Source organism: Aspergillus fijiensis (assembly GCF_003184825.1).
Source record: "Aspergillus fijiensis CBS 313.89 unplaced genomic scaffold BO72scaffold_23, whole genome shotgun sequence".
NCBI classification, from domain to species: Eukaryota; Fungi; Ascomycota; class Eurotiomycetes; order Eurotiales; family Aspergillaceae; genus Aspergillus; species Aspergillus fijiensis.
Genome location: NW_024468999.1, coordinates 396,274 through 409,850, shown reverse-complemented (window position 1 = coordinate 409,850; position 13,577 = coordinate 396,274). Strand labels below are relative to the sequence as shown.

The following is a 13,577-nucleotide window of genomic DNA, read 5'->3' as shown; positions in this document are numbered from 1 at the left end:
TGTCCAAGATGAAGACCAAAGCCAATTGTACGACCGAATCCATGTAGGACCGGATAAATGGGAAGAGAGATGAAGGATGGAGGTTGGAGGGAGAAACAAACCAAACAAGCATTAAATTGACTAGTGGGCGGAGGTGCAGTGCAGATCCCCGCCCAGGAGACAGAATCAGAATCGATGTAACCTTGGCTTTACCCACTCGTTCGCTTCAATTGTGCAATTATGCGAGTATCAACGTATGATGCATTATGTTTAACCGGCTGCCAACCCAATCCATCCATCCCAGACGCCATGCAATCGAATTTATCCCTGCAACATGGGTAAAAATACAGGCCTTATAAAAATACAGAGGCAGAAGCCGAGCTCATCATAAACAGAAAAGAGAGAAATGTTGATACAATTGGAAGTGAGAGACCGTCAGTCCACAACGCCTTAGCCCTCAACGGCCGTGGCCAGAGCCTGCTGCGCGAGCTTACGGTTTCGCTTCACCAGAGCATTGAGTTTCTTGTCAATCGTGTCCAGTTCCTTGCGCGACGACTCCAGATCCTTCTGCGATTTGACCGCGAAGGAGCGTAATTCTTCGGTCGTCATGCCCACCACATCGTCCAGGTCGGGAATACTGCCCATGACAACGCCCGCTGCACCCAACATATGCTTAGCCGTGGCGGCGGCAAAGGAGCGTACCGAAGTGGCCGTTGCGTTCACCAGTTCGGCGGTGTTGGCAATAGCCCAATTGTGGCTTCGGGTGCTGTCCGCTTCCATGGCCGAGAGAACATTGGGCGGGGCAGGGATGCTTGACGAATTGATCACCTCGGGCGCGCCAGACAGAGATGCTGACGCGGACACAGCAGAAAGGGTAACCGAGTTCTCGTCCGCCCAGCAGATATTGAAGTTCTCCGGTGTGGCGAAGAGAGCATCGAGGCCACCAACGCGATTGGTCACATCTGGTTCCGTGATGGGAGCAGACGAGTATTCCTGAAATGATTCAACTGCCCAAGCAATGCTCTTCTCCAGCGCTAGATAGCGGTCTTCCTCTTCCTGCGACAAATGACGAAGGACACAGCCGCGAGGGGTGATCAGACAGCGGTCCTTCAACAAGCCAGGGTCCGAGTGAATACGAATGGGCTCTCCACGGAGCAAAGCCTTTCGGTGTTCCTCGGCAAGTTCAATTGGCTGTTTCAGAATCTCATAGTCGTCCGAGGTGCACTTCATGTCAAACCGCTGGTTGAGATTGGTGGGGTTGAACAAGGGGTGATGATTCAGATCCAGGTGGCCCGATTTGTGGAGTTGGGCGAGCAAAACTTGCAAAGAGGATGTTCGTTCGGCGAACAGGTCCTTGATGGAACCGCTGCTGGACTCTGCATCCTTGATCAACTGTTCGACGGTGTTCTTTGAACGCCAAGCTTCAGCAGGAGTGCTGGGCTCGGGAGTTGCTTTCACCTCGACAGGAGAGGGGCTGGCCTCCTTGGACGCCTTCTCCTTGGATTTGGCCTTCTTGACAGCTTCAGCTCGCTGTTCTACCTTGCCGTTGCCCTCAGCACTAGCCGGAGTGACGGGCTTTCCAGCTTCCCCGGCGGTTTCTGGCGCTGCAACCGAAGTGTCGGGAGTGGTCACAGGAGTCTTCTTAGTCTTTCGCTTGCGGCCAATGATGGGAGCTTGGACTGGCTCTTCCGCGATAGTAGAAGTCTCCTGCTTCTTGGCTTCCGCTTCCTTGGCCTTCTGGCGTCGCTCTTTCTTAGCCTGACTCTTGGTGATAGCCCGGACAGGAGCAGAGCCAATTCGCGAGGAAGCGGGAGGGGAGTTGGCACGGGACACGGATGCCGATGTGTAAAGGTCGGCTTCGGATCCAAAATCGCCTGGAGTATCTGGCCTGCTCATGGACGATGTGCTAGGACGTCTAGAGCGAGCTTTGTTGGCAGCTGGTAGAGAAGAGACAGACTGCGGGGCAGAAGGAGGGGGCGGAGTCTCTGTCTTAGGCGTGTCAACCACCCGAAGCACCCTTGGCTGCCGTGGAGCAGAAGAATCGGAGACCCGTGAGACACCGGTCAACGGGGTATTGGGACGAGAGCCGATGGCGGAAATTGGTGCTGGCCCGTGCGTGCTAGGAACCGATTGATCTGCTTTAGGAGCATCCTGAGGAGTCCCCAGGGAAAGGTCCAATTTGATAGGCTTCGACTTTACCGGGGTGGAAACAACCTTCTCGAACGCAGAGGTAGGCTTGGACGCGCCAATGGGCTTCTTTTCAGTTGCAACAGCTAGGTCACCCTTGGCTTGCGAGCGAGCTTTGCTTGTGGATTTGGGTACGGGCGAGCCTAGTGAGATCTCCGACACATTCTTGACGCGACTTGAAGCGGGTACATCGTCAGGGGCATCCTTTACCTCAGGCGACGGCTGTCGGGAGATGTCTCCCCGAAACGCTTGAGATGGGGTCCCTAGTCGAGAGAATGGTGGGTTCAAGCCAGGCGGCACGGACACCGAAGTCGTTGGACTGGACGGATTCAAAGGACTTTGAAACAAGGCCGATGCGGGGTGCGCGTGTGGAAGAGGAAGGCCGGGGGGCAGCGTTGGGGTCCCAGCACGAGCTGAGCTTTGCGAGTCGCTAGCAAATTGAGAGCGAATAAGATATCCGAAGCTGTCAACAGGACGCTTGTCCTTTGGCGGCGCTCCCAGAGGAGGGAATTCTTCGTCAACTAAAAGACCGGCCCGGTTAGCCATCTTCAAGTGAGAGATGCATGGGTGGGTGTGATGTCATGTAGAGGTGACAAGAGCAAGAATGACGAAATCCAAACGGCAAAAGCAGCAAGATAAGAACAGACAGGGCATGCCGACAAGACTCTCCCAAGACAGAACGAGACGACGCGCAGATACGAAAGGGGCAGGCAGGCAATTAATTACATAAAGGTCCCCAACCGATGTGGCCAGGAAGACACACAAGGCATAGTGTCTAAATGAACAGTGGTTGTGAGAAATTGGTTTCGGATAGAGGACCCTGCTTGTGTTTATGAAAAGCCAGGGCAGGGAGGTTAACGTACATGAAAACCATGACCAGACCGATTGGGCCACCAAGTTGCTGATAGGTCAACGCAGCATGGATGCAAGAACAACAGTAGTAAACGAGAGCCGCCAACTTGCAGTGGACCTGGAAAACACAAGGGGCCCATGGGGTGCAAGGACGCCATATCTGCACGCGCGAATCGAGGACAGCAAAAGCAATAAGCGAGAGGAAGACAGAGATACAACAGGTCAAATAGAAGCAACGCAGAATCGAAGAATTCCATGAAAGATAACGCCAAGGGCACGCCCCGCCCGAATTCCTTGTTTTTTCAAGAGCCGTTTGCTTAATGCATCGTTGCAAAGTGGAATATGTCGCAAAGGTTTCAACATCGAATGAGAAAGGGCAACATCGCAATGAGGAATAAGAGAAAGATAAGAGATCATGTCCCAGACCCATCTAGGTAAGTATGATATCATGTCATCAGGAACAAAAAGAAAACGGGGGAGGAGATAGAAGCGCAAAAGGCATACGCGAGGTGGCGGGGTTACATGCGGAGAAATAGGGTAGTCATCATGAGCAACGGGAAGTAAAGGGAGGGGAGGGGGAACGACAACGCAATTAGGGCATTATGAAGGCGTATGGATAAGATGAAATGGGAAGGGAAACAATCACCAGCGGTTGAAGCCGCCGCCATACATCATGGTCTGATTGTACCCACCTTGGCCCTGACTCCCGTACAGTGCTTGCCCAGCAGTAGCAGCAGCATTCTGATGCATCCTCGCCTGTAGGATGCTCGGGTCCGCAAGATCTACTACACCACCTCCACCGGAGGAAGTGTTAGCGTGTCTGTGCTTCTTCCCCTTCTTCTTCTGCTTCTGTGGCCCAGATTCGGAGAAGGTCCCCGGCTGAGAGCCATAGAAAGAGCTGAGAAGGCCATTATTGGCAGGAGTCAGGGGAGGGGGGGTTTGGTGCTGCTGAAGGAAAGGAAGGATGAACTCACGCTTAGCGGCCTCTTGACCCTGCAAACCACTGGCACCGGCACCATTGCGGCCACGCAGCAACTCACGCATCAAGTCGGGGTTCGCTTCTTGCTTGCCGATACTGGCTCCAAGTCCGAGACTAGTGTTCGTGGTGAAACCGTGTCCTTGGGCGAACATACCACCGCCGCTGATCGGAGGCGTACCAGCCGTCTTCAAGCCAGGGGGTGGTCCCTGTACACCACTGGGAAAGTAGCCACCGCTGAGTCCGTGCTGTGGACTGGGCGCTGCGAGCGGATTAGGGGTACCAACAGTTTGCATCAACGATGCCTGTTGGCTCAGCATGCGAGCATTATGAAGATTCTTCGAGTTGACCTCGTTGGCGAAAGAGAAACGGGAATTCTGGCGATTTTGAGCCTGAAGCGAATTCAACTGCGCCATCTGACTCTGGAGAAGACCCTGGCGAACCTGGGCGGCTTGATCTAAAGCAGCGGAGCTGAGACCGCCCTGAAGCTGGTCCATGGCAGCGCGGTCGTTGGCAGACTTCAGAATGAGTAGCTGGTGTTGTTGTTGGGGTGTCAAGCTGCGACCGGCTAGGTTGAGTTGCTGGTTGAGTTGTTGGAACTGGTGGCTTGTGGCAGACACAGGAGAGCCCACAGCGGAACTCTCGGTTGTGCCTTGCTGGGAGGGAGGTTGAATAGCACCGTGAGACTCGCGGCCGCTGCGACCCCGAGGGGGAACAACATCGTCGGGCTCACCACCTAGCTGCAGGCTTCCACTCTCCCGACTCTCTTCCTCGGCAGACGCTGACTGTAGCAATTCTTGTTCCCGTCTGGCGCGCTCTTGTTCGGCTTTTTCGCGCATGGCGCGACGTTTGACGCCACCATACGGGTCGATGAAAGAGGGGTGGTTCTCAATCAAGGCAATCTCTTCCGCAGGCAGACCAGCCGCCGAGAAGATGAACTTGAAGTCGGGTGAGTTTACGGCCTTAACAAGGTTGTCCAGCAATGGAGTCTCGGGTTGTGGGGGTGTCTGCAAAGGCTCAAGCGAACGCGGGGTCGAGGATCTACGGTCCGGAGGAGAGGGCGATTGTTGAACGGGCTCCTGCTGCGTAGAGGGCGGCGACTTTTCCACGGGTTTCGGTTCTTCCAGAACAGGCGCGACCGTAGCAGTAGCAGGCCGAGGGCTCTGTGACGCTTGACTGCCTGTGAGACTAGCCCGTCTAGCACGACTCAGAACAGCGTCCTTGTTTGCCCAACTAGCCGACGAGGGAAGAGCGGGGCCATCGGGGACCCGACTGCCGGCTGCATCGTCCCGACTAGGTTGACGACGCATCGGTTGCGACAAAGGTTGAGCAGAGGTTCGAGTAACGTGCGGGGGGATGGCGTAGGCGGGAGCAGTAGGAGCACCGTTAGGCCTTTGGCTTGACAGGGTATTCATGGACGAGAGATCCTGACGGCTGTAACTATCGCTATCCTCCCCAGTTTCGTGCAGGAAGGTACAGTTTCGGTTGTGGCATTGTTCGTTGCGGAGGAAGGACGAGCAATATTTCGTGGTTCCGTATTGCGCCCTGCTACTGTTAGTTTCCCGAGTGCCGGTCGCAACGCGCCCAGTGAGAAGCGCGGAGAATCCACCTACCGTAACACCCGGTCACCATTAGCCGACCCATCAACCGCCGCTATGCAGGTTGCGGCATCCTGCTTTCTCGCGTACGTCACGTAAACGCCGATACCCTGGTTCGGATTGCCACCAGGCTTTGCCTTGCTGACGACGATCTTCTCGATATCACCATATTGACCGAAATAGTCTCTGCCGCGCAGCGTCTGCAGAAGCTGACTCTCGTCCCGTATTGTGGGGTTGAGACCGATCACGTAGACGAGATTCTTCTGCACGACTCTGACGCCGGCCAGGTTCTTCCGACTGGAGGCTTCGATCTCGCGTTTCTCGGCCTCCTTCTTTTTCGCAGCGGCGGCTTTGCGATGTTTGAGGGCGAGATCTGCCTTGAATCTAAAAAAATTGCGGAACAGAACCGGTTAATGCCAAGACCGGTCCGAGGATTGGTGCAAATCAACTTGCGGCGGGAGCGACTTACTCGTCGGCATCAGGAACCTTGTATTGGATAGTACTTTCATCGTAGACACGTCTGCAGTTGGGGCAACGTCCTTCTTCACTGTGGGTCTTGATGTTGTTGTAACAGAATTGACAGATCTGCGAATGTATACGAGTTAGATTTGAGACGTGGTGTTCGGTGGAGCCAGACGCGAAGAAAGCTGGTTGACTCGGGCAAGGGCGGACACGTAGGAGAGCGAAAGACGTACCTGATATCCACAGGGACAAGGTTTGAAGTTCTTATCCGACAGATCGAACTCTTCGATACAGAGAGGGCTAGAAGAAGTCAAGGTTGTCAGCCCGAGAATTCGAGCACCCGACGGCGCAAGGCCACACGTACCAGAACTCGTCATCATCGTCGATGACGGAATCAATCTGTTGACGACTTGACATGATGTAGTGTCGAAGGGAGACTGTGAGATGTACAAGTGAAATCGGGGACGACGATCACAAGTAAAGACTAACACCCATCAACCGAAACGGGGCGGAAGGGGAGGGAGGAGGGGGGAAGTGAGAGAGGATGGAGAGTCAAAGAGAAAAGGGAGCAGGAGAGGCAAGTAAATGAGCGCCCAAGAGGAAAGAGAGGTTTTAAGAAAAAGCAGGACCGAGTCCGGAAAAGTGATTATAGAAACGTGGGGTAAATTGGGGCGGGCTATAGGGAGGGAAGGAGAAGCAAGCGAAGCAGCAGCAGCAGGAGGAGGAGGGACGCACGACGCAAGAGCGAAAGAGGAGAGTTGGAGGCGAACAGAGAATAGCGAGAAGTGAAGCTTTGCTTGATCGGGTTTGCACGTGTTTGCCGTGTTTGCACCTCTGTTCTGCCTGAGGCTGTTGGGAAATTCCTCGGGATCGGCCGCTTATGTCAATGCTCGATTCACGTGACCGTGCACATCTTGGGGCAAAAGCTCCAATTGCAAGGGAACCTCCGCCGCCGTTGCTGCTGCTGCTTGAACCCCCCCCCCCGTCTCCGCCCCCTTCTCATTCTCCAACTCATCACCTCTCAGCCATTGTTCCTTGTCGTCATGGCTGCTACTCGCTCCCTGATGCGGCTGGGCACCGGTCGTGCCTTGTCCTCCGCCACCCGGTCGTCCGCCCGTGCTTTCTCCTCGACTGTGTTGAAGGCCTCGTCGACCCCGGTCACCGATCATGTCCCCAACATGCGCCACGCCCAGCGCTCTCGTATGTCCATCAATTGCACTCCTGGCCCTTCCATCCGCGACCACCGCGCCCTTCACAATGGGCAATTTCATGTTACCACACCCCCAAACTAACCCGTGAATCTACTCAAACCAGCTGAGGGAGCTCTGCGCGCCCCCGTCGTCAACCCGGCCGACAAGCACCAGGACAAGGCGGAGGGCCTGCACAAGTACGGGCAGTACATCATGTCGTGCCTGCCGAAGCACGTGCAGCAGTTCTCGGTGTGGAAGGACGAGCTGTGCATCTACGTGCCGCCCTCCGGCCTGCTCCCGACGATGACCTTCCTGAAATACCACACGGCGGCCGAGTACACCCAGATCTCGGACATCACGGGCGTCGACTTCCCGACCCGCGACCAGCGCTTCGAGGTCGTCTACAACATGCTCAGCGTGCGCTACAACTCGCGCATCCGCGTCAAGACCTACGCCGACGAGGCCAGCCCCGTGCCCAGCGTGACGGGCCTGTTCGAGGGCGCCCTCTGGTACGAGCGCGAGGTGTACGACATGTTCGGCGTCTTCTTCACCGGCCACCCGGATCTCCGCCGCATCATGACCGACTACGGCTTCGACGGCCACCCGCTGCGCAAGGACTTCCCCTTGACCGGATACACGGAGCTGCGCTGGGACGAGGAGAAGAAGCGGATCGTCATCGAGCCGCTCGAGTTGACACAGGCCTTCCGGAACTTCGAGGGTGGCACCACCGCCTGGGAGCCTGTTGGTCCGGGTACCAACCGGACTCCTGAGTCGGTATGTTTCTCAGGTGATGAAGCAATACAAATCGGGAACCCACTAACATGCTGATAGTTCAAACTCCCTACTCCCAAGCCGGAGCCCCCCAAGGAGGAGGAAAAGAAATAGGAGGCTTAGCTTAGATGGTTTTTTTTTCTTCCTTAATTTGTTCTGTATGTACATATCGCGTCTATGCCTGAATTATTTGTGACGTTGATGTTCGACCACCGTTTGATGTAGTTCGAATAACCGTCTTTCCTTTAAATACTGCCATTGTAATCTGTCTCCTCCAGTTTCCGACCTGACATTTATGAAGCGAACGCAGCTACACCCAATGAAACAGAAAAATAACGACACAAGTCCAATAACAATGCCATCCCAAACTACGTCAACCCCAAGGAAACCGTCGAGGCCCGGGCACCTGCTGGCAGGTCCATCAAAAACCTCAAAAAAGCCCACCAATAACCGCCCCGCTAAAGTCATCGCCCCATCAACCAATCCTATTCCCCCAAATCCCGCTCCGCCTTCTTCACCGTCCACGTTCCCAAAAATCCCTCCTCCGCCTTGGCAGAAATGTAAATTAGCAGTTACAATTATTCCAGCCGCAATCCCGCATCCCCAAAAAAACTTCCTTAATCTTGAACCAAACACCAACATACAACCTTTACTCTTCCTTGAAAACGATATTCGCAACCAAAAAAAATGCCCAAACGCAAACTCTCCGACCTCACGGACAATAATGTCTCCACCGATAAATCCGACGCCCGCTCCCTGCACATCCAGACCGTCCGGCTCAAGCAGAAATTCTCCCAGGGCGTCGAGTCGCTGGCCAAGGCGCTGAAGCTGGCGCGCGGGTTCGAGCGCCAGAAGTGGAAGCGGCGGGAGAAGAAGGTCAAGGAGGAGGGGAAGGAGGGCGCGGTGGAGAGGATGGCTGAGGAGGCGGGGATTTTGAGGGTATGTACTATTCCTGCTGCCGCTGTCGTTCCGGGTCTCCGTGCTAGGCGGGGGATCTTGGTCTTTGTTGTGGACTCTCTTTCCGCGATCGTGTTTTGTTGTTTTGTCTGCGATGCTAATGTTGAAACTTTTTTACACATAGGACCTGGACCCCGTTAAAACAGCGCAGAAATACCTCTACAAACAACTCCTCAAAACGAAACGGATCGCCGAGTCGCCGACTTTCAAGGAGTTCCAGGAACACATGGGCAGCAAGTTGTCGGCGGAGGGACCGAAGAGTAATTTTGAGGCCAACGTAACGGCCCGCTTGTACAAGTCGACGCCGGTCAAGAATGTGTTCCCGGGGATTATGGACGGTATCCGGTCGTTGTTGAAGATCGATGAGACGAAGCCTGCGCCGGCGAAGGCGACGGCTGAGAAGAAGAAGACAAAGAAGGACGAGAAGCCGAGGAAAACGATTGCTGCGGACGAGGTTTCGGATAGCGAGGTAGAGGAGGGCCGGTCACGAGCGCAGCGCGCGAGTGCGGAGGGCGACGGAGATGTCAGTATGGACGATTCGGAGAGCGTTGACTACGCGATGTACGATGGGTTACTCGCGTCGGGCTCTGAAGATGAAGACGCGGACGACGCGGAAGAGACCCGGCGGCAGATGCTTGGCGACGGTGACGATCACGATGAGGACGATGAGGAGGACGAGGACGACATTGATACTCGCATGTTACAGCGAAGACCCCCCTCTGATATGTCAATCTCGCGCTCTCCCTCCCCGGAGGTAGACGAGGAAGAAGAATCCGATTCGCCCCCCTCAAAGAAGGCCAAACCAGCCCAAAAAGGCACCGCAAAGCCCGCGACCAGCACTACCTTTTTGCCCTCCCTCATGATGGGCGGATACTGGTCGGGGTCCGAGTCTGAAGCCGAGGATGTCGACAAAGAAGCCGCTGAACCACCCCGACGCAAGAACCGGATGGGTCAACAGGCGCGTCGGGCGCTGTGGGAGAAGAAATATGGTGCGGGAGCAAACCATGTCAAGCAACAACAACAGAAAGGCCGGAAAGGGAGAGATGGTGGTTGGGATCCGCGAAAGGGAGCGACAGACGGCAATTCTACTCCCATTGGCAGAGGGAGGTTCGGTCATGGTGCAGGTTCCGCGTCCGGCCGGCCGCAGCACGATGGTGGTCGGCCTCAGCGAGTACCCCCCAAGAAGCCACAGGATGATAAGCCCTTGCATCCATCCTGGGAGGCAGCAAAGAAGGCCAAGGAACAGAAGGCTACGGCTTCGTTTGCGGGTAAGAAGGTTGTGTTCGATTAGATATCCCAGTCTTAGCATGTATATATTTCAGCTTGAATTCTAGCCATTTGCAACCATCTAGGATGGACCTTCTGATATATGTTATGTAGACGAAGTGTCTAGACGGACCAGTGAATATACACGATCTAGGTATCTTAAAACAGATTCATGGCAGTACAACCGCCAAGCAAGGACCCCAATAATGCAGCGCTGTCAAAATCACAAAAGACCGGCCAGTTGTCGGTAATACTATTCATTCATAAAATTCATCCACCGCGTGTCGGAAGACCCGGGTTTCAACTCCCCGGTCAAGCTGGACTGATTGTCGGTCTCGAAGCACGGAATCGCGGTAAATTCGCCCAATTCCTGTGGCAAGTTTGCAACGAAATGATCAAGCCCGAAGTGCGGCATCTCCGACAGCGGATGAGACACAGAGAACTCGGTCGAGTCAGGGATACTGGGATTGGCAAGCTCCCCTTCTGCCGGTTCATTCATTGGTGGTGGACCTGTCATAGGTGTCATCACAGGCGGCAGTCCACCACCACCGGATGGGTACTGCTCAGGGAACGATATTGGGTCGGGAGAGATTGGTCCCGTCTTCCAAAGCATTTCCCAGTTCTTGAAGCGGTCATAGGCCGACTCCATCATGCCAGCAGTGCCTTGGGGTTGCGTCTGACTGTACTCCTCAAAGCGACGAATTGCCCGCTCAAGTGTTTCAATGACACTCACAGCGGATCGGGCAGATCCGACACCCATCGACATAATCTTGATGAGGGCCATGCCTTTATCGAGGGCCTCACGCAACCGCTCTGTGCGTTTGGTCAAGCTCTGGGCAAGAATGACAAGAAGAGCAGCACGGCAGGAACTGAACTCGGTGAATGAAGCACGGGCGAGACCAGGCTCATCCCGCAGCAAACGGCATAGGTCGATGATCTCAAGCGCTGCTTCCACGCAGTCAGTGACTAGTGTGGAGCGATTCTTCGATAGACCCGAAGGCGTCTTGACCGGGGCGCCCGGGACCGTAATGGCTTTCATGCTGCTAAACAGGAAGGGCCGTCCAAGGAAGATCCGAGTCAGACAATAATCCAGCTTGAGATGCACATTGGAGCGAAAGAGAGGACCAGACGGATTGAGATCCCGGCAATTAGTTTCTTCCGGCAACGTTGACCACCAATCAACCAAGCATTTCCGAAGGTTCAGTAATCGTTCGAGACAATCCGATTGTTGGTTCTTTCGCGATTTACGGAGAATAGATCTGACTCTATGTTAGCTATATGTAAGATCCTAGGATACCTCGCCACGTACATCTCGTTGGCAACTTGGCCAAGTTTCAAGGTCAACTTGATGAGCGTCACCATATTTATGTCATTGGCTAAATGTCCAGAAGGAGTCAAGCCCGGAAAGTCAGTTGGAAAGGGAGCATCTACGTCCGCATCGGATAGCGATACCGGTCGCCCATGGAGAATGCTGACGCGCCTAAAGAGTGTCAGTAGGTATCAAGCAGCTGAAACGTTGGATTGGCCACCTACTTCTCGATCGTGTATGCCGTCCAGAAGACACGATTGCGGATCTCCACCATACGAGGTGACATTCCCTCCCCCGAATACTTTCGGTGCATGCCATTTTGAATGGCCATCTTCAGGGCTAGACCAAAATACGTATAGCATAGACCCGACGTATCTAGCGGCAGAAGATAAGTACCGATCAAAAGACAAGCCTGGACGCTTCGAACGGAAGCTGTGGCAATGATGTCGGGAAGCAGTTTCGATGCAAATTGATAAAAGGTAAGACCGACATCATCTTCGGAGAAGTGGTGGTCGTCGGCGAAGGCAGAATTGGAGGACAGGCGGTTGACAGGTGTGGCCGATTCCATGTGTGCGAACTGAGTACCCACCGCTAATACCATTAGGATAGCACATACCGTGCCTGCATCCTTAGAAGAGAGGCTCGATGGGTCCGTGTAGCATATGTTTAGCTTATCCTTCAACCAGTCTTCTTCAACGTAGAAATTATTCGTCTGCGCATACTTAAAGAAGATCTGCACCAGAAAGTCTGCCACAAACCGAGGTGGAAGACAGGTCACCGAGGTTGATACTAGGGTCGATCCGGACTGTAATTGGGTTGCCCGCCAGCGCTCTTCAAATGGCTCTGTCTCTGTGGATGCCTGGGAAGAAGTGAGCGAGTAATTCGCCGACAGGCGACCACTAGTTTGCATACCTCTGGTCCAGCATGTTTCATCCATTCGTCAATCTTTTGTCGAATCTTCATAGAGAAGTTGAGATACGAAAATTCTCCGGAGTATTCTAAAAACGAGTCAGACCACCCAAGTACATTCCGAAACAATCCCAGAGCACCCACGTGTAGTATTATCCGGCAGAGCCTTGATGGTGAAATCCTCATCGTCAATTGCCAGGTCCTCCAGGTCTTCGCCGTCGAGCTGCGTTGAAGATGCCTCTGTGCCAGATCCTCGATGTTTGTGTTTCAACTCTTCGGCCATCTTTCGCAAAGTATGGACATCGAAGGAAATGTTGGGGACATAATGCTGGAGGATGCGCTCCATGCATCGGACACGCTCCGACTCGGCGATCTCATGTCCTCTGAGGGCTGTGCTTCGTTCGAGTAGCCTAGATTAATAACGGTATTAGTCTCTGCCATTATTGAATTCGAGGTTCGAAGATTTGAGACTCAAGATGAGGGGGGTGGATGGCCTTACGAGATGGAGGAGGAACGGGCGATCTTCTCCGCATGGTCTGGATGAGTAAAGACGCATTGTCGCTGATAGCGGAGACATCGGCGACACGGAACGCCTCCTTCGCATTTTTCCTTCACTCGGCGACAACCATCACAGCTAGAAATTGGTTATTGTGAGTAAGGAGACAAAGACCCTGACAGGAGAATATAATCGTCTTACGCTCGCACGGCTCGTTTGCGATTCTCCTCGGAAACGCGGGGTCGTTTCTGCGGGCCCGTACCAGCAGGGGTGGTTGAGCCCTCATCCATGGCTGTTCGAAATCAAGGAGGGCGATGCAGCGACAGGCGCATGGTAGGGATTAGAGCATGGACATGTGGGGTGCGTAAAAGCGACAGCCTGGAGGGGAATGGGGGGGTAAGAGCTGAGGTATGTCTGTAGGAAGAGTAGGAAAGTAGGAGATGATCCCGAAGGAAGAGAAGGCGGTGTTGACGGAAGATAGGAAAAAATGGCCCGGAGTTTAATCCATCCTCTCCAAAGGGGGGGGGGGGGGGGAGGGAAAGGAACCAGAAGTCGAACTGATAAGCCGTGGGTGCGGGTTTGGCTTCGCCCCCAGCGTTAGTCTGGCTAGCCAGCCAGCAGTCAC

The 13,577-nt window shown here is 54.3% G+C and overlaps 4 protein-coding genes across 4 annotated transcripts; 2 read left to right on the top strand and 2 right to left on the bottom strand.

Annotated features, from left to right (window-relative positions):
• Nucleotides 1-222: 222 nt before the first annotated feature.
• BO72DRAFT_477481 (CCR4-NOT core ubiquitin-protein ligase subunit MOT2) lies at nt 223-6,799 on the bottom strand. Its single transcript, XM_040947448.1, has 6 exons — nt 6,419-6,799; nt 6,288-6,354; nt 6,062-6,177; nt 5,608-5,976; nt 3,711-5,539; nt 223-2,687 (listed from the first exon to the last, which is right to left on the bottom strand). Exons 1-6 carry the CDS (start codon nt 6,469-6,471, stop codon nt 430-432), a joined length of 4,692 nt encoding a protein of 1,563 aa, XP_040801343.1. The 5' UTR covers nt 6,472-6,799; the 3' UTR covers nt 223-429.
• Nucleotides 6,800-7,031: 232 nt separating this feature from the next.
• Nucleotides 7,032-8,225, top strand: BO72DRAFT_448083 (complex I 30 kDa subunit family protein). The gene is made up of 3 exons (XM_040944706.1): nt 7,032-7,254; nt 7,369-8,018; nt 8,076-8,225. The coding sequence occupies exons 1-3, from the start codon at nt 7,098-7,100 to the stop codon at nt 8,127-8,129; spliced, it is 861 nt and encodes a 286-aa protein (XP_040801342.1). The 5' UTR covers nt 7,032-7,097; the 3' UTR covers nt 8,130-8,225.
• Nucleotides 8,226-8,592: 367 nt separating this feature from the next.
• BO72DRAFT_448081 (BUD22 family protein) lies at nt 8,593-10,271 on the top strand. Its single transcript, XM_040944705.1, has 2 exons — nt 8,593-8,954; nt 9,097-10,271. Exons 1-2 carry the CDS (start codon nt 8,703-8,705, stop codon nt 10,261-10,263), a joined length of 1,419 nt encoding a protein of 472 aa, XP_040801341.1. The 5' UTR covers nt 8,593-8,702; the 3' UTR covers nt 10,264-10,271.
• On the bottom strand, nt 10,259-13,481 carry BO72DRAFT_477478 (Zn(II)2Cys6 transcription factor). The gene is made up of 7 exons (XM_040947447.1): nt 13,154-13,481; nt 12,956-13,090; nt 12,601-12,866; nt 12,460-12,545; nt 11,772-12,406; nt 11,548-11,718; nt 10,259-11,497 (listed from the first exon to the last, which is right to left on the bottom strand). The coding sequence occupies exons 1-7, from the start codon at nt 13,240-13,242 to the stop codon at nt 10,492-10,494; spliced, it is 2,388 nt and encodes a 795-aa protein (XP_040801340.1). The 5' UTR covers nt 13,243-13,481; the 3' UTR covers nt 10,259-10,491.
• Between the last annotated feature and the right edge of the window lie 96 nt (nt 13,482-13,577).